Source organism: Aedes albopictus, chromosome 3 (genome assembly GCF_035046485.1).
Source record: "Aedes albopictus strain Foshan chromosome 3, AalbF5, whole genome shotgun sequence".
Classification (NCBI taxonomy): domain Eukaryota; kingdom Metazoa; phylum Arthropoda; class Insecta; order Diptera; family Culicidae; genus Aedes; species Aedes albopictus.
The window spans coordinates 317,262,878-317,287,877 of record NC_085138.1 but is presented as its reverse complement, the minus strand read 5'-3'; the positions used below and the strand labels follow the sequence as shown (position 1 = coordinate 317,287,877).

Below are 25,000 nucleotides of genomic sequence, written 5' to 3'. Positions count from 1 at the left end.
TTCTTCTTGGCGAAACGTCCTTACAGGGACAAATCATGCTTCTTAACTTGTTCTATGAGCACTGTAGGAGATGTAATAAGAATAAATGAAATCGTTTGATTTGATTGAAATTTTCTTATTTTATCTCCTACAAGCACTTTCACAGTTTTTAACTGAAAATTTCTTTTGCCAATTACTATTTTGTATGTGTATAGCGTGTGACACTCACATTTCGTAAATATATGCAATGAATTTGAACCGTAGGTTAAAAATAGCGGCTCAGCCGAAAAAATTTTTCATCACAAAGTGGTGTATACTGGAAATTTGTTCCAGAAATTTTGGCTCTGACCCTGAAACCCGTGGCTACGCCAGTGACACTTGACTATCACGCCGAGGACCTGGAATCGAGTCCCACTCCCAACAAACTCGCAAAATGTGAGTTCTTCCTTCGGAAGGGAAGTGAAGCGTGGGTCCCTAGATGAACTAGCCAAAGGCTAAAAATCTCGTTAATACAGATTAAAAAAAATAGCAAAAGATCAAACTATTGATAACCGACAGATTAGCACATTGTTCTTACTACATATACCGTTGGACATGTAGCATTAATTATTCTGTATTTGTCAGTTGAGTAAGGCTACCTGTTCACAAAGATATACTGTTACTAATATTTTTTTTGTATAATTACCCGTTATTAGACAATTTTTCTAAACAAATCTAAAACAGTGAATATTAACTGCTTTCGATGATAATTGTGGCCGAAAAACACTTCTTCAAACGCAAAACGTACTCTTTGGTTTGGTTTTCCTCGTCACTTAGGGGGTTCTTGTCGTAGTTGTTTCTTTAAACGTAAGGAGCTATACCTAACTGCAATAGTCTGAATTAACTTAAAATGTTTAAATCTTAGGTACCATAAAGGTGCACAAATTGAACAAATACCGGCATGTGATAATTCTATCCGAGCCACGGCATACAATAATATAAGACAGACCATCACATTGATAAAATTTGTGTGGAGTTCTAGATCGTTTTATTCATAAATTGCATCATCAAAAAACTTTCAGTTTTCCGAAATGGATTACCTTCCAAATGTTGTGCCTCGTTATCCGAGTTACTTTGATGTATATTCTATTTTTGTTGACATTACTCGGCCTACTTTGATCGTAAAACTGTTAAATCATAAGACACTGTCAATAAAAAATAAGAAAATTGCAGCCGCAATAACTACTTCCACATGTATTAAAGGCGAGATTTATTTGTATATATGCCCAGATACTGCTGAAATTCTATTCAACTACCTCAATTTTTTTTTTTGCACTTTATGTCTAAGCAATATTTTGTAAGGAAAATTTTTAATTTTTGATTTAACCCGTTTACTCTTTTAAAAGGACACGTTACTAATGGGCGACCTCATACAAGCCCATTTGGCTACACTCAAGGTTGAAAAAAGAAAAAAACACAAGAATCAAAGATAGTAATATTTGAAAAAAAAAATTGTTCTGGACCCGCCGATAGAACTTTCTCCTTTTAGTCTCAAATGAAAGAGGGGACCTTCAGCTTTCGTTTGGTGGGTGTTTTAGCGATACCGATTTTTTTAAATTAATTTTGTTCTACCAGACACACCGTGAATTAAATGAAAGAAGACAATAAATTATATACACTAAATATCTCTAACCGCCCGCGCACATACAGGGGATGGCCAAAATGTTTGGGATAGGCAACTTTTTTTTCTCTCACAAAAAAGTTCAACATGCTATAACTTTTCATAGAACGCATCAAAAAATCTCAAATTTTGACTGTTTGTCAACCTATTATATGTGCATCATTGGTACAAATTTGGGCTCGATTGATTAATATTTCGCAAAGTAAGAACCGTTCGGGTAAAACACTATTTTTTAGACAACTCATTTTTGAGCTGTCATATCTCGGAAACCAGTGAACCGAATTGAATGAAATTTTGAACGTACACTAACAATATGTAAATGCTTCACAAACTATTAAAACATAGGTACTTTTTAAACGTTGAACAAAGTTATCATGGATTGACACTTTTTGGAATTTTCTCGAAAAAATGTAATTTTTCTACATCAATGTCAATAAATTTTCATGTTTATATCCAAAGATTTTCCACTTCTGTTCTCAAATTATCTCTAATCGGATATATTAGAGCCTATTTAGATTGAAGGAAGAACACATTTAATAATTTTTGTGTGTTATTGTAAATTTGACTTATTTTCCTCTATATGGGTAAAAATTTCAACCCTGTATAACTTAATTCGTCGTGAGAAAATATTACATTTTATAACGTCGTATTCAGTATCAATATATTGTTGATAAACGTTAAAAAATTCATTCAATTTGGTTCACTGGTTTCCGAGATATGACAGTTCAAAAACTAGTTGTCTAAAAAATAGTGTTTTACCCGAACGGTTCTAACTTCGCGAAAAATTGATAAATCGAGCCCAAATTTGTACCAATGATGCACATATAATAGGGTGACAAACAGTCAAAATTTGAGATTTTTCGATGCGCTCTATGAAAAGTTACAGCATGTTGAATTTTTTTGTGGGAGAAAAAAAGTTGCCTATCCCAAACATTTTGGCCATCCCCTGTAGTTCATCGTCGAAGTCATTGAATGACTCAAGAATCAAAATGCTTCAAATGCAATTGAAATGCTACCAAGAGCATCTACTTCTTCCGCGATCGCCTTCGTTTGACGCTAGGCCAAAAAGGGCGAGGGTCAGGAAAATGTTTTCCGATTCACGATTCGATCCTACTCTAGAAAAAAAAAAGCTTTATATTTATTGGATATATCACATAACTCATGAAGGGATGAAATGATCAGAATGGTTCTTGCACGGTTCAATACGTCCTTGTCACGGCTGTGTTTATATGTAGAAATAGAAACCATAAGTTTGAAGATATCTATATATAACGTGGGACCTCACATAACTCGCAAACGGAACGACCGATTTGGGTCGTCTTTGTTCTGTTCTTTTGTTTTCATCCAAGGAAGGTTTATGAGGCATAAAACATGGAGAAACTCAGGGTTTTTGAATGTCGCTTTTCTATACATTTTGTACAGGGGAGTTGACGAGGGACTTTGACTTGAAACGTCAAAAACGCAGTAGGCAAGACAAAGTTTGCCGGGACAGCAAGCAAACGTCAAACATATTTCAATATACACGAAAATGAATCAACTCTGAACTAATCCAGTTCAAATTGATATCGTCGTGGATCTAAAGTAGTTGACAAGAAAGGTCATGTATAAAATCCAAGGTATAATCCAATATGCGGAAAAAATGATGAACAATAAAAAACTAAATTTAAAAAAAAAATCTGATTCACAACAGAAATTTGTCGTTGATATCGATCCAAAGAATCATATTAACAATTAAAACTTCTATTTCAAGAAGTAATATTTTCACTGAAATGCCAGGCTTTGCTTATTTCGAGTCAATCAAACTATGGCTAATCTTTAAACTTACCCGTCTCTGTTAGAACCTACCATAACCACATCAGTCAGCCTGGTGGCTCACCCCGGCACCAAACTAATATTTACCAAGGACGAATGCTCATCACCAATTCCATGTTGGCCATCCAACGGTTCCGGCAAGGGTTCCATTGAATTTTCCGCACTCGAAATCATTATCATTTGGGGCAAACCCGCCAGCTGTTTTCAACTTGCTCCTTTTGACGGTCCTTGTTGAACAGCTAACTCCTGGAAAACTCCGATTTGGGATACACCGATGAGTAGCTACTTTTTGCGTCTTCTTGCTCACTTTTCATGCACTTTGCTGCGCCTCCAAACTATTTTTCGCGAAAAACTCACAATTCATTGAAAAAGCATGACAGCACCTTTCAGTTGTGGGACAGACATGCGTAGAAATTCAACAGTGGGACAATTTGACTTGACATGCTTTTCATAGAATCCTAGAATCGAAATCTTTATTCATGATAGTTAAACCATTCGGTGGGCATCGCTGCATTTTGCAGTGAAGCCATGATTTCAGTGTGCAACATTTGGCGCCAAATGCAGCAATGTTGCCTGCTGGAAAGCTGGAGGATCACTGTTAAAGTTTCTCCAGTTGGATACAAATCGAAGGCTAATTATTGAGGCGTCCGATTTAAATGCGGTCTTTTGCAAAGTTGTGGCTCATAGAGTAGCCTAGGAATACCAAGGGCCAAGTAACCCTGTAGGGCACTTGGGAAAATGCTATAGTCGATTGAATGAAAAACATCGTTTTCCCATAGTAATTCCGGTACAAACTTTGAAGGGCTTGTGCAGTCTCAATTTTCAATCAAATGACCTCAAATTTTGGGAGAAGGCATAGAATCTGGTTACGAATCGAATAAGCGGTGTGGAGCAAAAACGATTTTGTTGAACCACGCTAAGTGCATCTTCGAGACGATTGGCATTTCCCGACGCCAATAGAGGTGCAGGATAAAACGACGGCTCCGATGGAACCACCAGCTGCTCTTGTTTGCATCACCCTCTTCTCTGCCCGACAAGGTTGCAACCATTCATTTGGAAAGATTTACATTCATTTGCTATTATCTCAGTTCAGAAGCATGCTATCGAAAAACAATGTATGGATGAATTTAACCTTGTAGTTTTATCTGAAAGTTTGCCGAATAACATTGTGGTCGCACACGCATTCCAAAGTCGTGAGCGAGCTGTGAAGGCAACTTTCCACAGCGTGAATGAAATTTACATTCACCGTGTGGAGAGTTGCCTTCACAGCTCGCTCACGACTTTGGTATACGTTTGCGACCCCAATGTTATTCGGCAAACTTTTAGATAAAACTACAAGATTAAATTCATCCATACATTGTTTTTCGATAGCATGCTTCTGAACTGAGATAATAGCAAATGAATGTAAATCTTTGCAAATGAATGGTCGTAACCTTGCTGCCCGATTCTCACTCCTCTGGCTGCTCCGCATACTGGAAACGTTTCTTGCCTCTTCATCGTCCTGTCGTCTGAGGAGCTCAAAGCTCATGTCTCCGAGCGATAAACTGTCTTGCTTGTTCCAGTTTTTCTCGAAGTTCCTTCTCGTTCAAAGTACGTTGCGTTTCAATCCGCTCACGGTTCGCGTCGTCCCAGGGTGAATAACACTTTCTTTGCTAACCAGAAAAATCAATCCGCATTTATCCGTTGCTAAACGTCGTTAACCACGTCTAACTGCTGTTCAGATGACAGCGGTTAGGAACGGATAAATGTGGAGTTTCCGGTTAGAAAAGGATATGTCATTCCCCCTGGGTCGTCCAACAACTGCATCTCTTCTTCCAGACGCTGCAATTCACGATTCACTCTGATCTTCCGAGCGCTAGACGCTAGGCGTGCTGGATCACTCGCTAATAACACGCGGTGTCGGCTCCGTTGAACCAGTAACTCCGCTCGGTAAGCACACTACACAAACGAACCCGGTCATACGTACCGTGGTCGCTTTGACGTTGGCACAAGAGAAATGGTACCTACCATTGCTCAAGTCTTGGCACTGAACCATGTATTTCTCACCATTCAATTCACCTCCTTCCTTATCAATCTCGGTTGGAATGTGTGGGCCTTCGTATGACTTATTCAACTCCTCATCATTGTTTTCGCGGATAGAGGTTGCATTCTCCTGGAGGGCCCTCGTCCGCGATCGAGTTTGTAACACATTTGGCTGAGAACTCATCAAGATCCGGTAAATTCTTAAGTTCTGTTGCGAAAGGTTTTTCTCAGATTCTTAACCAGATTTAGGTGGTAATCAGCTGTCTATTGTTTTCGAATATTAGTCTCCTTTCAAGACTGCCTGGTATCTAAGCCGGCTACAAAACCCCCTTTACATATAGGTAGAGGCTCAGCAGTGGTGTTCAACTATGTGCTGTATTGGCGAACTCAGATCTCCTTCGTCATTTTGGATCCACGGGCACCTTGGTCACCGATGTCCCAAGCTCCAACCATCGCTTCACTTTCCGCTCAAGGTCCTGCACCAGGTTCCGGACGTCTTCCGGTCACAAATAGCCAATAAGTTCCTCTCGGATGGGCAAGAATTCCACCTTCGTCTTCCAGATCGAAATCTAGTCTTCATACAACTATGATTGGTTTCTGCTACCGAGTTGTTACCGAGTTGCTCCATCACAAAAACGACGAACAAAAAAGAAGTTCTTTGTTAACTAACAGTATAGGTAAAAAAGTCAATCTGTAGCAGCCAAAAAAGATTTTTTTTAGGGGACCCTAAATTGTTGGGGCCCGGAGCCATTTCTTAAAGGCGTTAAACTTTCACTTTTCACTCCATATAAAAATTAAGCCTGTGTAACCTAGCAAATTAGAAATAAACGACTTATTCAGAAATAAAAATAAGAACTGGACAAAAGTTTGTAGTACATACTAATATCGAGTTCGTCTCATAAATAGCATCGAAGTCACTAGTTGCTGTCGTTGCCCATAAGCGCTCCCACCACCCACTTACCTTGTAGTAGTCGACGATCTGCTGCTTGGTGAGCGTTTGCAAGAATGCCACCTCCACCTGTGCCCGGTTGAAATGATACTGCTGCAGGGCGATTTCGTTCAAAAACTTCGAAAACTGAGTCGACAGTCGCTTCGGTTTCTCCAGCTTCATGGCGGCCAGCGCTTCCTTGTGTCGTTTGAACTCCTCCTCGGTCATGTTCTCCAGATAGTCAACCATCCCGTTCAAGAAATGCTCTATCCGCTCCTCGACGAACGCCGGATGGTTAGCCGATTGAACTATTACGCGAATTCCCTGGACGCCGTTAGATTTACGCGAGCCGCAAAACACGATGTAGCCGAGCTGTTCTTTGGTTCGGAGCTGATTGTAGCACGGTTCACTCAGGATTTGCGTGACCAGATCGACGTACACGTTCGCTTGGTCACTCTGCATTCCGCACTGCAGGTACAGTTCGGCACATGAACTCTTGTGGAATTCGTTGGTCATTTCGAATAGACAGTTTTCACCTGGTAAGAGGGATATTGTTGTTGACTCTTAACTGTTACCTCTTCATTCAAACCTACTCACCGTTATTCAGCTTGTATTCCCGTTTCAGCATCAACTGTCGAGCCAAAAGAGGCACCACGCTGGCGTCCGTATTCTTCAGTTTATCTTCAACCTTACTCGAAATGTCCAGGGCTTTCTCTTTGTTTACGTTGCCGTAGATGAAGCACTCCACATGCATCCGCGATAGGAGCTCATCGATGAAGCTGCGCAATCGTTCGACGGTAACCACTGGAAATATGGGTATGAAGTTGTAAATTACCCGGCTCAGGTCGAGTTTATCATAGAATTCCCATGATTCATAGTAAGTGTACTACTACAACAGCAAGGTACTCTCACTGGGTACACCTTCTAAATTTATTCACGGTCTTTGTACTTACATTCCGAGGCATCGATCAACTCCTGCTTGGACCATGCTTGCTCGGTGAGCAAAAGGGCCAAATAGTACACAGCATGCTGGTACGGTTGTTCAGCTTGATAGTTCTTCAAATTCCTTATGTATTGCTCCTTCAGAATTTCGAACCTCTTTTCGTCGATCTTGAAGTTGAACATATCCTCCAGAACTTTCTCCAGAAGAATGTGCTGCTTGTGGCTGTATCCTCCGATTGATACCTGTAAGGACATTTCGAGATTGATTAGAAATCCCTACATCTCTGCTATACGGAAAACACTTACGCTAACGCCATAAGTAGTGTTGGCCACCATCAACCGCAGCCCGGCCAAGCTGGCCGCGTACAGGTATTCGTTCAAGTGATCCTTGAACAGCTGCACAAACAGATGCGTCAGGTTGCAGTTGAGTGGGTCCGAGTACACGATCGGACTGCAAAAGTCCAAATTCATCAACGTTTTGGGCTTGAGGAATTCGACATCCTGTTTGAACCACACTCGCATCATCGGGGTGTTGTGGATAATCACCGGCATGCTCTGGATGTCCGCATCGACCGGCAGCAGGTCGAAATTGGTCGGAATGAACGGATTCCGCTCAGGCAGATGAAAGTTGCCATTCAGGTCAGATTTGGCCCACTCCTGCAAGTTGAAAGAATGTCGAGGATTGTCAATAAGTAAACTGCGGCTACGATCTCAACACTCACCTCAAGCACGCTCGGATCAATTTTCTCGGTAGAGTACTTCGTACCGTACCACTCCTCCTCACAGTTCGCCTTAGCCTCGCACTTCTGCCCCACTACGGTGATCCTCGCGTTCTGCGGATAGAACTTATTCCACAGGTCCTCGATCAAATCCGGACGCCACTCGGATATCAGATACGGTGCCGCTAGGACCTCCTCCAGCGGGTAGCTCTGCATCGAATGCACCACGCTGGAAACCAACGAGAGCGGATTCTCCTTGTCTTTGAAGCGGAACTGCATCTCGCACAAATCGAAGTACTCCTCGAAGATCCACTTCTGGGGACCTTCCTTCTTCAGCATGTTAATGTATTGGAAAATTATCTTCACAATGTCGTCAACGTGTTCGAACCCGTCCTGGGTGAGGTCGACCATGACCTCGAAGAATCCGAACCCGCGGCCAATCGTGCTGTAGCCTCCGACCAGATTGTTGCACCAGCCCTTGGCCTTCAGCTCGGACAGAATGCTTCCGGCACCTTCGTGCCCAATGAGATGGCTGGCGTAGTGTTCCGGTCCAGCACGGTAATGGCGTTCCAGATCTTCCGTTTGGAACGTAATCGTCAGCGAACGGGAGTCTTTCACCGGAACGACCTAGAAGTACAGGCATAAAATAGTGATAAGCAGCTAGTATGGCGATTCTTGGCCTGAAAGTGTGTGTCGCCAACTGTTGCGAAACCACTGGGCATATTCGCGCGGCAGCTGAGTGAGTTCAGTACCACCCCAGATGACAGCCGTATCAGCATAGACGTCAGGCCAGCACACAGCGTGGTGAAGTGTCATATGGAGCATAAACCGAGAAAAACCGACAAGAACTATAGACCTGCTTTGCATGTGAAGTTAACACTAAGTGAATTGCATTAATTTATTGATATAACTACTGAGTGAATTTATTATAATAACTATTCGTAAGCAGCCGTGAAAGTCAGAAATCAAACTGAATTGTAAAACCTAGGTGAATTTCTAAAACATGCATTTTTCTTACGTGCTATTTGAAACTTACTCCTAAACCTATTCTAGCTAAAACTATTAGTACGGTTCTAAGTAGTACGGCAGTTAGTTTACTCTTAATCAGTAGTCCACGCAAATACCAGTTACATGCAAGTAAGTGTAGCCTAACAAAAAAGAGAGCTAAATTGAAATGAATTTATTAAATCTAGGACAGTACATGCAAACACAATAGAAATCAGTTCGGACAAGACACAACAAAGAAGAAAACGAAAATGTAAGGTAATAATGTATATTATTGGACGCAACTGATTAAATTTAATACATTTTAGCTTTGAAGCTACGTGTTAGCTGCTATCAAAATCGTTTCCCTTCCCTGTCCGAACACCAACCGAGGCGGATTGGGTGGCGGCAAAACGTGGATCCTTGGAAGAATTTTTGAAAGTATTCTCATAAAAGCCTTGAAAGCACCACTGGAGGAAACCTTCGAGTTATTCTTGTGAGAATTCCTGAAAGAAATTCTTGAAAAGTCTTGCTGCAGTTATTTTCGGTGAACTCTCAAGTAATGGAATATTTGAAAAGGTCCTGGACCTTATTCAAAAATAAATGTCTGGAGAAATTTAAGAAGGAATTGCTAGGAAAATTTTTGGTTAATTCCCTAGAGAAATTCCGGGAGAAATCCCTGGAAGAATTTCGGAAGAGTCTTTCCTAGATGAATGCTTGAAGGATTCCTTGGAGAAATGTCTGAAAGCACTTTTGGTATGTAAGTTCTTATAGGTTTAAAGTAAGTCACAGTGACTTCTACGCAACCAGAACCTGCGGTGCCGTGGGTGACACTTTTCTGGCATGTGTGTTGCTTGGAAGAATCACTGGAGGACTTACTGTCTTGCTTATTGTATGAATTGCTAATGGAATCCCTGAATAAACTTCTGGAGAAACTGCTGGAGGGATTCCTGAAATCCTTGGATAATTTCCTGGTTCCTGTATGCATCCTTTTTAAATTATCTTCCAATACTAGTAGCTGGAGAAATTCCTCCAGAAATTCTTGAAATAATTAAAAAAAATAATCAGGTAATACTGGAAACATTCTTGGGCACATCCCTAAAAAAATGCTTGAGAGGAATTTCTGTAGAAATCACTTCAGGTATTCCTGGAGCAATCCCTGGAAGAATTCCCGGAGGAATTCCTGGAAGTATACCTAGAGGAATTCCTGGATAAATTCTTGGATGAAATCCAGAATTCCTGGAGAATTTCCTGAAGAAATCCTCGGATAAGTTCTTGGAGCAATCCCTGGAAAAATCTCCAGAGGAATTCTGGGAGGAATTCCTGGAGAAATTTCTGAAAAAAATCAGGAAGTTATCCCTAGAAAAAATTCAGAAGAATTCCCTTGAGGAATATCTAGAGGAAATCTCAGAGAAATTTCTGAAGGCATCCTTGGAGGAATTCTTAGGGCCGATTTCTTCACCTCGGCTTAACTCGTAAGCCAGGCTTACCCATATAGTTAAACCTGGCTTAACGCCTAAGCCAGGGTGAAGAAATCGGCTCTTAGAGAAATTGTTGAAGGAATTCCTGGATTTATCCTTGAAGCAATTCATGGAAAAATCTCTAGAGAGAATCCTGAAGGAATGCCTGGAGGAACTTCTGAACAAATTTCTGGTGTAATCCCTGGAGGAATTGCTGGAGCAATTTTCGGATGAGACCCAGCAGGAATTCCTGGAGAATTTCCTGAAGGAATTCTTGAATAAATTCTTGGAGCAATCCCTGACGAAATCTCCAGAGGAGTTCTGGGAGGAATACCTGGAGAAATTTCTAAAAAAAAAACTTTTGAGTAGTTCCAGGAGGATTTCCTGAAAGAATCCTGGGAGGAATTTCTGGAGGAATCTGTAGAGGAATTCTGGGACATTTCTATTAATATTTTTATTATTTCTATATTTCTGGAGAAGGAATTCCTGAAGGAATCCCTGGGGGAAACCGTAGAAAAAAATGATGGGGAGAGATCCCTGAAGCAATTCCTGGAGGAATCTTTGTAAGAATTCCTGGAGAATTGCCTGGAGGAATCCCTAAAAAATCCTGAAGATATTCCTGGAGAATTTCCTGGAACAATTTCTGCAGAAAGCCTTAGAGAAATTGATGGGAGAATGCTTGGAGGAATTTTTGGAGGATTACCTGGAGAAATTTCTGGATGATTTCCAGAAGGAATCTTCGAAGGATTTTCTAGAGAAATCCCTGGGAAAATCCTTGTAAAAAATTGTCGACAAATCTCAGGAGGAATCTTTGAAGCGATTCCTGAAGAAATCTCTGGAAATATTCCTGGAGAAATCCCTGAAAAATTTCTGAAAGTATTCTTGAAAAATTCCCTAGAAGAATTTCTGGAGAATTCCTGGAGAAGTTGATGACAAAATTTCTGAGGGTTGTTCGGGAGCAATTCCTGGATCAATTCTCGGAGAAATTCAGGGAGGAGTTCCTGGAGTAAATCCTAAATGAAATCCAGGAGGAATACCTGGAGGTATTCCTGTGTGAACTGCTGGAAAATCCATGAAGGAATTCCTGGAGGAATCTCTAGAGGAATTCTTTTAATTCAATTAATGGATGAATTTTTGGAGGCTTCTCTAGAGTACCTCTGGGAGAAATTTCTGAAGCAGTCCCTTGATAATTTCTGAAGGAATTTCTTGAGGAATTTCTGGAGGAGTTCTTGGAAAAATCGTTGAACGAATTACTGAAAGAATCCCTGGAAAAATTCCTGAAGGAGTTCCTGGAGGAATTCTCAGCAGCAATTTCTGATTCCAAAATTCCTGCAGCAATTCCTGAAGGATATTCTGGAAGAATTCCTGCAAGAATCCCAGGAAAAAATCCAGAAGGTATTCCTAGAGAAAATCCTGGACGAATTTCCGAAGGAATCCATGAAGGATTTCTTCAGAAAATTCCTGGTTGAATTGCTGACAGAATTTATGGAGGAATTCCCTGATTCCTGGTGAAATTCTTGGAGATATCCCTGAATTTCCGAAGGAATCCATGAAGGATTTCTTCAGAAAATTCCTGGTTGAATTGCTGACAGAATTTATGGAGGAATTCCCTGATTTCTGGTGAAATTCTTGGAGATATCCCTGAAGAAATTCCTGGGGTTATTTCTGGAGGAATTCCTCGAGCAGACCCAGGAGAAATTCCTGGATGAAATCTTGGAGGAGTCCCTGAAGCAATTCCTAGAGGAACATATGAAGAAATAGCAGGAGGAATCTCTGAAAGAATTCCTGGAGAAATCTCTGCAAGCATCCAAGGTGGAATCCTTGGAAGAATACATGGTGGAATTCCTGAAGTAATTCCTAGAGAAATCTTTGGAGGAATTCCTGTAGGAGTCTCAGGAAAAATGCTTGGAGGAATCCCTTGGAGAATTCCTGAATGAGTTCCTGAGGAATTCCCGGAGCAATTCCTGGATGAGTTCCTTAAGCAATTCCTGGAGGAATATCTGGAGGAATACCTGCAGGAATCGCTGGAAGAATTCATGGAGAAATCTCTGCAAGAATCCAAGGAAGAATCACTGGAGGAATTCTTGGAGAAATTCCTGAAAGAATTCCTGTAGGAATTCTCGAAGGGATACCTAGAGGATACCCTAGAGGAATGCCTGTAGGAATTCCTGAGGGAAACGCCAGAGGAACTCCTGGAGAAATCTGTAGAGGAATTTTTAGAGAAATTTTTCTGGAGGAATCTCCTAAGAAATTTGTAAGGAAATACCAGGAGTAATTCCCAAAAAAATCTCAGATGGAATTCTTTGAGAAATTCTGAAGGAATCCTTAGAAGAGTTCGTCGAGAAATCCCAGTAGCAGTTCCTGAAAAAAACCCTAGAGGAGTTCCCGAAGAAACTCCAGAAGGAATCCCGGAAGCAATTTCAAGAGGAATTCCTAAGGGAATATCTAAACAGTTTGTGGAGAAAGTACTTAATAAATTCCTGGAGGAGTTTCTTGGAGAATACAAGGAAGAATTCCTGAAGGAATCCTAAGAAGAAATCCAGGGAGAATCTTTGGAGGAATTTTTAATATAAGTTGTTCCAGAAAGAACCACTGAAGGAATTCCCGAGTGAAGTATTGACGAAATTTTCGGAGGATCCCCTGGAGATATACAAGAGGAATGCCTGCAGGGATTCCCGGAGGAATCTCTGGAGAAACTCTTAGAGAAATCTCTAGAAGAATTCCTGGAGGAGTCCCTGGTGGAATTTTTAGAGGTATCCCTGCAGCAATTTCCAGAGGAATCTCTGGAATAGTTCGTGAAGGAATCCCTGTAGAAATTCGTGGAGGGATACCAGGAAGAATTCCTGAAGAAATCACACGAATGGAATTTTTGGAGAAATCGTGAAGGAATCCTAAGAAGGGTTCATGGAGGAACTCCTTGAGGCATCTCTGTTGCAGTTCCTGAAGGAATTCCTGCAGGAATTCCTGAAGAAACTCCAGGAGGAAGCCTGGAAGCAATTCCAAGAGAAACTCTTGAAGGAATGCAAAAAGAGTTCCTGGGGGAATCCTTGGAGAATTCTCCCTGGAGTTGTTCCTGAAAGAACCACAGAAGAAATTTTCGGGTGAATCTCTGTATTCTTAGAGGAATCCCAGGAACAATTCTTGAAGAAATCACAGATGAAAATACCAAGGGGAATTCCTAAGGGAATCCCTAAACATTTCCTGGAGGAAGTACTGGATTAATTCCTGGGGGAGTTCCTGAAAGAATTCCAAGAGGAACTACTGAAGGAATTATAAAAAAAAGTTCCAGGAAGAATCATTGGAGGATTTTCAGAAATAATCCCTGGAGTTGTCCCTGAAAAGAACACAGAGGAAATTCACGGGTGAAACCCCTTAAGGAATCCCGGAAGCCATCCCATGAGGAATTCCTTAGAAAATCCCAGGAAAGCTTTCTTAACAAATTCCTGGAAGAATTTCTGTAGGAATATCTAGAAAAAAAAAGGAATCCGTTTCTGAAATAAATTCTGGACGAATTTTTGGTGGAATCTTTGGATGGACTCACAAAATTTAGACATTCAACCATGCTTGTTATTTGGTGAATTTTATGATAAGATTGAAATGGTTCTCATCATCATCATCACTGGATCTCGACATTTTTTTCTTTTGTTGCTTCGGGGCCTAGAAGTGCCTCAAGAAGTTAATAATGATAAAATCATGCGATGATTAAACCAAGTAAAGTATAAATTCCTCAAGAAACATCTGAAAAAACAATCAGGATTTTCAGGGAAAAAATCCAAGGTAACTTTCAGAAGGATTTGGATTTTTATTACACAATGGTATTGGACAGAGGAGCCTATTTTGGGCACTTGCTGCAATAACTCAGTTAATTTTAAACCACTTGATTTTCGATACTTGATGAGATAATTAGTATCTAGTAATGTACTGCCTATGATCGCATATCATTCCCATATTTGCTGGGTTACCTATTCATATGGGTCAGTTACCCAATACTGACTGAATATTCTGTTAGTCTATGTAGATAATTCACAATAAAATATTTTTTATGGAACATTTCACTTACCTTCGTCTTGGTTGCTAACTGATCCTCGCTGTAGGGCAGATCCTTCCACTGCGGGGACGTCACATTTTTGTTCTCGATTTCGGAAAACATTCCCACTACCATCGCCTCCAGCTCATCTAGCGATTCTTTCCCGAAGACGGCCAGGCTCATGATGTTGGCCGAGTACCATTTGGCATGGAATTCCATCAGTGCTTCCCGGATGTTGATGTTGCTGATTTTGGGATCTTCCAGCAGGGTCTTCTTGCTTCCGGTGCCGAACTTGTTGTACGGATGTTTCGGATCGCACAGCGACTTGTTCACCTGGCGGATGCGCCAGACGTCCATTGAGAGGTTTTTCTCGTGTTCTGAGTGGACTGCATTGATCTCCCTCTCAGTGGCCGATTCCGTGAACAGTGGAGCAATGAAGAACTGCGAAAATCGATCCAATGCCTCCGGTAGCTTCTCCGGGACAACATCGAAGTAATACTTGGTAGTGTCCGCGTAGGTCGCCGCATTCGAGCTTCCTCCGTTCTCCGACAGAAAAGACATGTAATCGTTCTCGTTTACGTACTTCTTCGTCCCCAGGAACAGCATATGCTCGCAGAAGTGCGCCAGCCCGGGAATCTCGTCCGGATCGCTCAGATGGCCCACTTCCACCGAAAGCGCAGCCGCCGACTTGTCCGTGCTGGGATCGGAAATCAACAGCACTTTCAGACCATTCTCCAGCTGCAGTCCCCGGTAGTTGCGGCTGTCCTGTTGGGACTTAGTTATGTTATCGAACCGGGTCAGCTTTCCAGCTCCCATCGCGACCGTTCCGTTCGACAGCTTCGGCAGTGGTATATTGTTGGCCAAGGTCGTCTCCATGGCGATGTTGCTAGTGGCACTTCCGGTTTGATGCGACCTGCTGCTACTGTTGTGCACAAATCTTCCCGAAGCTCGAACGAGCAAAGAATTCCTGAAAGAAATAAATACTTCATCAGAACAACATCCGGGAATCGCGCAAATGTTATTGATGTAATCACGAATCTCATGATGTCATTGAGTAAGCTACCTTGCTGCTAGCAGATTTCCCTCACGCACTGTAGTCCATGAGACGCGACGGCAAAGTTGTTGATACATTAAACGAAACTAAAGGGACAAGAAACGCACCACCGTACAAGCTTTTCCAACAACGCAAAAGATACGCTTAAGTTTTATCTTGCCAATGCAGTGAAAGTATAAATATAAAATGAATGATTGTTCAGATGATTGCACAAACAGTAGCACAATTTTTCAACAAGGCGACCGACCGACGAACTCGCGAATGAAAACTGCTGCTCAGCGAAAATTTTTGCTGACTGACAGCCAAATAAAAAGTCAAAACAAAGATGTGCCAGTGTTGCCCAAAAGAATGTCGACTCATCATGCATGTCGACCGGCTGAAACCGTATGCAGGGTTGCTCACACAGTACTAATCTAACCAGCTACCCAGCTATACGCGTGGCGCTGTTGTTGCAGATGAAAATAAAAATCAGCTGTCACACGAATAGAGTTAATAAACTATAGAGGACGAATGTCGCTGGTGTTCCCTTTGTTCTCGCTCGAAGACATGTCGGGTATCCATCTGTCAAAGTGCATACTTTTTCGCTTTGACACTTATATCCCTGCCTATCTCCGCCAGCAAGAGATGTTGCGGCGGCGACGCCAGCGACATTCTTCCTCTATAGTTTATTAGCTCTATTGTCACACGCGTCGGCTTTAAAATTTAAGGCCTGATTGCAAATCAGAAGGAATTTCTCGGCCTATCCTACAAGTCCATAAAGTATACACTGAAATCAATTTCACAGTATTCTGAACGACAAACACGTTGTTGAATTTAAAAGCATAAGCACAGACAAACAGACGTAACACTTGCGAATTTCCCATCGACCACGCTTTTAACGATCATTTTAAATTTTCATAGTTGGGGAACGTTCAAAAATTACGTCCAACATTTGGGGGAGGGGGGGGTCTACAAAAGTGTGACACTACGTGTATTAGGTATAGGGAAAATGCGTGACAGAGGGGGGAGGGGGGGTCTAGAAATCCCAAAAATTGATGGACGTAATATTTGAATCTTCCCTTGTGGCTTTCACAACCAGAGGCGCGCGCATCGTTTTTCTATGCGTTTGACGTTTCACACTAGCGCCTTCTGTTGACGATATGGCACAACACAGTGATTCGTGCAACTTTTCCACCAGGTGATGGTAGTGTGAACTGGGCGATGAATTTTCATGAAAATCATTCAAGGTGTTACGTCTGTTTGTCTGTGGCATAAGGTTTTGTTAAATACAGGCAAATCTGACGGAAGCTATCGATCCCTCCGCATCTGGTGGCAGGAATGAGGATCCTACGAAAAACTTGACTCCGCCAAAAAGTGCCATGGCGCAAAATAGGCAAAGTGCACTTTTATCACTTTTTCGTATTTATCGAATTCCGTCAAGGGGTTGGAAACTCTGACACCTTGTGTTAAACACCCGTTTCACACACCAAAAACACCTTTTGACACACTTCGACACCTTTCAGATGTGCTACCAGGATATTTTTTTATTTTTCTGACATCATTGGCCTGCCGATGTTTTTGTTTTGTTGATTTAAATTCGCAGTCGCAGTGCAGAACACAAAAGTGCTCGCAAAAATCTGTGCGCGTTCGAAGAAATACGATCGTCTGCCTCCAAATCACATGGGATCGGGACAAATGGTCGTTGGATTGCTCGGAACCGGGAAGAGGCAGCAACGGAAGACCGGATGAGTTTACACTGGAGAGCTTCGACCCGCCCAGCTTAAAAGATTCGATACAGCTGGTAGACGAAATCCTGTGTCAACACCATCATGGACCGGATGACGAAACTCGACTACTCTGTCGCCGCCGCCGCCGCTGCCCAAGACCAAAATAAAGGAGGCCGACTGCCAGACGTTTAACACCGGTAACCAAGATTTTCAAGGAGCAGCAAGTGAGGAAGCCGGAAAAGGTCTTGACCAGCCGAGCGTAGCAATCAGGTTGGAACGAGGATCCTGGTGCAACAGCGGAATTCCGTGAGGGCCTGCCAGGGTCAACCACCGGTGGGTAACCGGTACGGAAGTGGTGTGGACAGAGATAACCTGGTGGTATGGGTGCTGACAACGGTGGAAATCGGCGGCGCTTCAGTCGTTGCCCGTCGTACAGCCGGTGATTTCCGTTTGACGGATCGTCCGAAACGATTGAGTCCACCAGAACTGTTTGACCAACGTATGTGTGAATGGTGTGAATTCACAAAAGTTCATCTTGAGCTGTTTCCAGACATGATCAGCAGCTTCTCTTGGAGCAGCAAGTGAAAACGCCGGAACACGATCAACCACCGAGTAACCGGTACGGAAGTGGTGGTGGAAGGGATGCTGATAACGGTGGACAATCGCGCCCGGATACGCATCAGTTTACTACCAAAAGCAACAGCGAGGAATGTAAATTGTAGTCGTATTGAGAAAGTATTCTTTTCTGTTTTTGGACGTTTTTTTACTTTCAGTTCGAGTTTTAGTTTAACGTTAATAGTGAGTTACATTTTGTGATTTAATACGAGCACTATTCACACTTACGATCAGAAAAAAATGGAACTAATATGCCAACAATAAATTGTATTTAAAGTAAAGTAAACAGTGTATTAAAAGTGAAGTACGAAAGTCTAATCCGCCCTTGATATCCAAATTGTACTGAAAAATCATGTAAATGATGTAATGTGGATTCAAGAAAGCTATGCTTCATTTTATATTTCGCATTGAAATCGGCAAAGTTAAAAGTTCTTGCTTCTGGTGTAAATTCCCCACTAAAAACTCCTTCCCAAACCAGCAATGATCCCTTCCCAAGACGTCGGATTGATTAGATTCTATCTTGCTCTGAACGAAACTAGCGCTTCTTCGAGAACTGACTTTCCGAAAAACCAATATTTTTATTTTAATAATAATTCAATCTTGTTATAATCTGGGACGTTATAATTACAATTCCTCTTATGCAATTCCACCTTCCACCTTCATCCATGTTTCCCTTCAGCTCGGTGTGCTTGATCGTTAGCGCGGCACTTCAGTTGTTGCCCGTGGTACAGCTGGACGGCTTGATCGAAGTTGACCGACGCATGAAGTCACGTTCACCATCGCTGTGATCAGTTTCATAGTGGCCATGATTGCCGTGTGACGGATCGTTCAAAGTGATTGAGTGCACCGGAACTGTTTGACCAACGTCTGTGTGAAGTCACAAAAGAGATCTTGAGCTGTTTCCTTGGTTGATCTCGTCAAACTACTCAGACTCGGACATCGTCCGGATGCTCACTGTTGCAGCTCTGTGGTAATTTGGCCTATTAGAACTAGTTCATCAGCGTAGTCAATACCGATTGGGATTCGAATCCTTTCAGGATGTATTTCTCGATCCAGCCGTCCACGATTGTGGTGATAGCCGACTTCGAGTATCTCCGAATAAAATACATTTTTTTCTCATCCGTTGCACTTTCCAATCCGTCACCACCACTAGCAGATGAGCGCGAATACATTTCTTGGAGTTTTGAACTTCTTGTTCAACTGCTGCTGCTGCATCGTAACGCGTTCCGAGCCCGAGTCCGAATATGAATTCACCGTTCCGACGTAGTCTGGATCGTACCGATTGTTATCGCTTTTCACCCGGGCCACGATTGATTCCTTCAGATTCCTTCCACTACCATCAAAACAAACAACTGATGAGGAGAATCTCGAAAAGTGTTGCCAGTAAATTGAAAAAGAATGACGTCTATCCCATGAGCTGTCAAAAACGTCATTGAACTGCTCATGCACCGAGAAACACCCAAAAACACCCGATCAGCACACTTCAGCACATTCCAGGGTGTCAGAGTTTCCAACCCCTTGATAACAATCGGTACGATCCAGACTACGTCGGAACGGTGAATTCATATTCGGACTCGGGCTCGGAACGCGTTACGATGCAGCAGCAGCAGTTGAACAAGAAGTTCAAAACTCCAAGAAATGTATTCGCGCTCATCTGCTAGTGGTGGTGACGGATTGGAAAGTGCAACGGATGAGAAAAAAATGTATTTTATTCGGAGATACTCGAAGTCGGCTATCACCACAATCGTGGACGGCTGGATCGAGAAATACATCCTGAAAGGATTCGAATCCCAATCGGTATTGACTACGCTGATGAACTAGTTCTAATAGGCCAAATTACCACAGAGCTGCAACAGTGAGCATCCGGACGATGTCCGAGTCTGAGTAGTTTGACGAGATCAACCAAGGAAACAGCTCAAGATCTCTTTTGTGACTTCACACAGACGTTGGTCAAACAGTTCCGGTGCACTCAATCACTTTGAACGATCCGTCACACGGCAATCATGGCCACTATGAAACTGATCACAGCGATGGTGAACGTGACTTCATGCGTCGGTCAACTTCGATCAAGCCGTCCAGCTGTACCACGGGCAACAACTGAAGTGCCGCGCTAACGATCAAGCACACCGAGCTGAAGGGAAACATGGATGAAGGTGGAAGGTGGAATTGCATAAGAGGAATTGTAATTATAACGTCCCAGATTATAACAAGATTGAATTATTATTAAAATAAAAATATTGGTTTTTCGGAAGTCAGTTCTCGAAGAAGCGCTAGTTTCGTTCAGAGCAAGATAGAATCTAATCAATCCGACGTCTTGGGAAGGGATCATTGCTGGTTTAGGAAGGAGTTTTTAGTGGGGAATTTACACCAGAAGCAAGAACTTTTAACTTTGCCGATTTCAATGCGAAATATAAAATGAAGCATAGCTTTCTTGAATCCACATTACATCATTTACATGATTTTTCAGTACAATTTGGATATCAAGGGCGGATTAGACTTTCGTACTTCACTTTTAATACACTGTTTACTTTACTTTCAATACAATTTATTGTTGGCATATTAGTTCCATTTTTTTCTGATCGTAAGTGTGAATAGTGCTCGTATTAAATCACAAAATGTAACTCACTATTAACGTTAAACTAAAACTCGAACTGAAAGTAAAAAACCGTCCAAAAACAGAAAAGAATACTTTCTCAATACGACTACAATTTACATTCCTCGCTGTTGCTTTCGGTAGTAAACTGATGCGTATCCGGGCGCGATTGTCCACCGTTATCAGCATCCCTTCCACCACCACTTCCGTACCGGTTACTCGGTGGTTGATCGTGTTCCGGCGTTTTCACTTGCTGCTCCAAGAGAAGCTGCTGATCATGTCTGGAAACAGCTCAAGATGAACTTTTGTGAATTCACACCATTCACACATACGTTGGTCAAACAGTTCTGGTGGACTCAATCGTTTCGGACGATCCGTCAAACGGAAATCACCGGCTGTACGACGGGCAACGACTGAAGCGCCGCCGATTTCCACCGTTGTCAGCACCCATACCACCAGGTTATCTCCACACCACTTCCGTACCGGTTACCCACCGGTGGTTGACCCTGGCAGGCCCTCACGGAATTCCGCTGTTGCACCAGGATCCTCGTTCCAACCTGATTGCTACGCTCGGCTGGTCAAGACCTTTTCCGGCTTCCTCACTTGCTGCTCCTTGAAAATCTTGGTTACCGGTGTTAAACGTCTGGCAGTCGGCCTCCTTTATTTTGGTCTTGGGCTGCGGCGGCGGCGGCGACAGAGTAGTCGAGTTTCGTCATCCGGTCCATGATGGTGTTGACACAGGATTTCGTCTACCAGCTGTATCGAATCTTTTAAGCTGGGCGGGTCGAAGCTCTCCAGTGTAAACTCATCCGGTCTTCCGTTACTGCCTCTTCCCGGTTCCGAGCAATCCAACGACCATTTGTCCCGATCCCATGTGATTTGGAGGCAGACGATCATATTTCTTCGAACGCGCACAGATTTTTGCGAGCACTTTTGTGTTCTGCACTGCGACTGCGAATTTAAATCAACAAAACAAAAACATCGGCAGGCCAATGATGTCAGAAAAATAAAAAAATATCCTGGTAGCACATCTGAAAGGTGTCGAAGTGTGTCAAAAGGTGTTTTTGGTGTGTGAAACGGGTGTTTAACACAAGGTGTCAGAGTTTCCAACCCCTTGATTGTTATCGCTTTTCACCCGGGCCACGATTGATTCCTTCAGATTCCTTCCACTACCATCAAAACAAACAACTGATGAGGAGAATCTCGAAAAGTGTTGCCAGTAAATTGAAAAAGAATGACGTCTATCCCATGAGCTGTCAAAAACGTCATTGAACTGCTCATGCACCGAGAAACACCCAAAAACACCCGATCAGCACACTTCAGCACATTCCAGGGTGTCAGAGTTTCCAACCCCTTGATTGCCGCCAATATCTCGATATTAAAAATAAATAATTTTAATTTATTGCGACATTTGCACCCATTTAGACTCGGCTGAAATTCATTATCATCACAGTCGAATTTCGCACACGACTTCGCAGCGGCTGACATACACAAGTTCGGTTGAGTTCATGACAGGGGCGTCGGATGCACAACAGGTAAACAAAATAAGTTTGATTAGTGTGAAATTTCGCTGGGAAATGGTGATTCAGTGGATTCTCAAATTATCACAGTAGTCTAAACATTATTGAGATACCCAATATTTAGTTCCGATTATTGCAATACCGTTCAAACACGCCTTCCTACGAATGATAAGCATGTTCATTTGGCTCACACTTTGACAGTTCTCTCTGCATGATTGGCTCACAATGGCCGCCTCCGCAGATCTCTATTGACTGTCAAACGATAAACTGCAACGATCGACGCGCCACCATCTTTCGAATAGTGGAGGGTGTAGGTACCTTCTTCGCGGTGTTGTTTACGGTGAAGCAACACCGCGAAAAGGGTACCTGTGCTCTCCAACATTCGCAAAATGGTGGCGCGTCGATCGTTCTACGCTAGCGATTTTGCGGTGGGGTGATGACGTTTGGAGGCGAATAATGTAGGATTACTAGAAACCATTTGTGTAGTCCTACGTCGAGCCATCACTAACCTTATGTCGACTCATGTTCAGCCCTGCTGCCTTCAGTCGTGATTAATTTTTTGAATCTTTCGATGTAAACATAAACAACATTGTTTTCTTGCGATTTAAATTCAGTTTTTTTTTTGCATTGAAAAATGTAACGCACTTTTCCAAAAATAGATTAATTTTTTTAAATAATAAACATAAAGAGCTAAAATCTTACGTGAAATCAAGTGACAATGGCTCGCAAATCGTTTGCTCCCAATACCCAGCCGATGTACGTGTTGGAGGAATCGTTTTACCCGGAAACCTGGCGAGATGACTCACGGATGGGTGTGCTGCTGTCCGAGTTCCGCACCCGAGCGGTCAACCCGGAAAACTACGATTCAAAAATGCGCTTCTGGAAGGAGCTGATTGTGAAATACTGCGAGCACAAGGGCTGCGCCGCGGTGTCCATTACCGAGCTGAAGCGGGTGTTCCGGCGGAAAGGTACCAGTCCGTACTGTCTGAAGGTGGTGTTCGAGGACATGATGAAGGATGGACGACTGCAGGCGAAGAATGAGTTCGACCGGGTTCCCCAGGACAGTTGGGGAGGATGGGCGATGGATGTTCTGGTGAAACGGCCGCTGGGGTGGGGATTCGGCGCAGTGAAGGACCGGATAGTGGGGAGTGCATTCGATGAAAGTGCTGAATTCGTTTGCATGGATGTTGTTAAGGTAAGTGAGGGTTGGGTGTTAGGCAATTAAATAAGTAATATTTTTTTTAACTTTATAGAGTCAATCTGAACTGCTCGAGAAGCTGATACAGAAAGAGAACAAACTGAATGTGCTCCTGTCGAAGAATGCTCTCTTAGAACTAGTCAAAGATCTTGACATCAAAAGCGATGGACTGGACCTGGTATTGCATCATTTGTTCTGTCGACAGCGTATCGTCATGGAGAAGTTGCCCTCGGAAATGGAGCACGAGAAAAAGATCCTTCTGAAATTCGCTGCCCCTGGGGCCCAAGCCCAGCCCATAACGGACATCGAACGGTCCATCTACAATCTGGAACAAACCGAGCACGATCTGATGAAGGTGATTGACCGGTTGGAGCAAAACATCTCCGACGCGATGACGGTGGTGAAGGAAAACCTACGTGAAGGGAAGAAACAGCTGGCCAAGTCCAACCTGCGGAAGAAACACCTGCTGGAGAAAAACCTGGAGAAGAAGATGAACGTGCTGGATAACGTTCAGACGATGATGTCACGGATTCACGATTCGCAGAGCGATCGTCACGTTATCGATGCGTACAAGATTGGTTCGAATGCGCTGAAGAAGGCCTTTGCCGAGACCGGTATCACGCTGGACAGTGTGGACGACACGTTGGCGGAGATGAAGGAGGTATGTGTCCTTTTAAGAGATTTAATAAGAATTTTGGAGCTTATACTTATACTTAGATGGATCACTAGGTTTCTATTATTTTGCCACCTGATCGCTCTGCCAGCCCTTCTAATGAATAGTTCTGTTTTTTTTTTTAGATCATGGAACAACAGGACGAAATGCAGACAATGATCAGCGCACCGCAGAACGCCGACGTCGACGATCTGGAGCTGGAACAGGAACTGTCCGATTTGCTCGACATGAACCTAGCTGCAAATCATGTGGCGGTTACACCGGCAGGGCCACCAACGGTACCCGGAGCAGGACTGCAACCCCCAGCAGGTCAACCAACGCTGGCACAGCTAAACGACTTCGACAAAGAAATCGAAAAACGGTTGGCAGCGCTGAGGACGGACGTCCCATCACCTCCGTTGGACACTTCCACGATTATCGGTGGTACGTCGGTTCAATCGCAGGGCAGCAACCTGCCGTCAGCACCTGCTTGAACGTCCAACATGCAAGTAAGCTAGAAGCCTTTATCTTAATTGATTGTAATTACCGTTTTCCTTGAAAACACCGTCAAATATTAAATTTTATTGCTGGATTTGAAAAAAAAACTACGATCAGGCGTTGACAAGTTATTTATTTCTAAACGTACCGAAACACACACTCGGTACAATTAGAACAAAAATCTAAACTAATTGCTAATGGTGGGGCTGGCTCACCGACACTTCCGGTCCGGTTATGCATCATTGTGGCCAGGTGTTTTTCTAGTTTTTCCAACTGTATTGTAAAGCATGAGCGACTGTGGCGTAGCCAGAAATTTTCTCTGGGAGGGGTTCTCAACGGTCAATGATACCTTTTTTTTATTTGACACTTAGGTACATTTTGTAAACAGTAATGAGCAATTATAGTCGTAGTTTGAAAATAGCGGCGCAGCCGAAAAATTTTCTCGTCGCAAAGCGCTTCATACGTCTTCAGTCTCGGATTAATCGCTTCATGTTTGATGGAGGCTTGTAATCCAATGGGTTACATAGCCGCTATCCGAATGAAGAGAGTAATGTTCCGCGTAATATATCACAAATCAAAAGAGGTACGGTACATTACGTGGAGCGGATGTACTGAATTGGGTACCAGACCA

At 42.8% G+C, this 25,000-nt stretch overlaps 2 protein-coding genes across 2 annotated transcripts in view; one reads left to right on the top strand and one right to left on the bottom strand.

Moving 5' to 3' along the window:
* LOC109413566 (insulin-degrading enzyme) overlaps positions 1 to 15,878 on the bottom strand; it is a 30,742-nt gene extending 14,864 nt beyond the window's left edge. The window contains exons 1-7 of the mRNA XM_019687252.3: positions 15,597 to 15,878; positions 14,567 to 15,500; positions 8,066 to 8,689; positions 7,650 to 8,000; positions 7,355 to 7,586; positions 6,999 to 7,205; positions 6,435 to 6,937 (exon numbers count right to left, since the gene is read on the bottom strand). Of these exons, the coding sequence (XP_019542797.3) occupies positions 6,435 to 6,937; positions 6,999 to 7,205; positions 7,355 to 7,586; positions 7,650 to 8,000; positions 8,066 to 8,689; positions 14,567 to 15,500; positions 15,597 to 15,664 (2,919 nt within the window). The 5' untranslated portion in view covers positions 15,665 to 15,878. The remainder of the gene's footprint in view (positions 1 to 6,434; positions 6,938 to 6,998; positions 7,206 to 7,354; positions 7,587 to 7,649; positions 8,001 to 8,065; positions 8,690 to 14,566; positions 15,501 to 15,596) is intronic.
* A 6,757-nt stretch (positions 15,879 to 22,635) lies between these two features.
* On the top strand, positions 22,636 to 24,479 carry LOC109413565 (charged multivesicular body protein 7). The gene is made up of 3 exons (XM_019687251.3): positions 22,636 to 23,216; positions 23,275 to 23,880; positions 24,018 to 24,479. The coding sequence occupies exons 1-3, from the start codon at positions 22,740 to 22,742 to the stop codon at positions 24,363 to 24,365; spliced, it is 1,431 nt and encodes a 476-aa protein (XP_019542796.2). The 5' UTR covers positions 22,636 to 22,739; the 3' UTR covers positions 24,366 to 24,479.
* Positions 24,480 to 25,000: the final 521 nt, after the last annotated feature.

What these genes read in the sequence shown, in the direction of transcription:
- LOC109413565 (XM_019687251.3), top strand. Translation starts at nt 22,740, where the DNA reads ATGGCTCGCAAATCGTTTGCTCCCAATACCCAGCCGATGTACGTGTTG. An exon ending in TTTGCATGGATGTTGTTAAG is followed by an intron (nt 23,217 to 23,274) that starts GTAAGTGAGGGT and finishes TTAACTTTATAG; the next exon opens with AGTCAATCTGAACTGCTCGA. An exon ending in CGTTGGCGGAGATGAAGGAG is followed by an intron (nt 23,881 to 24,017) that starts GTATGTGTCCTT and finishes TTTTTTTTTTAG; the next exon opens with ATCATGGAACAACAGGACGA.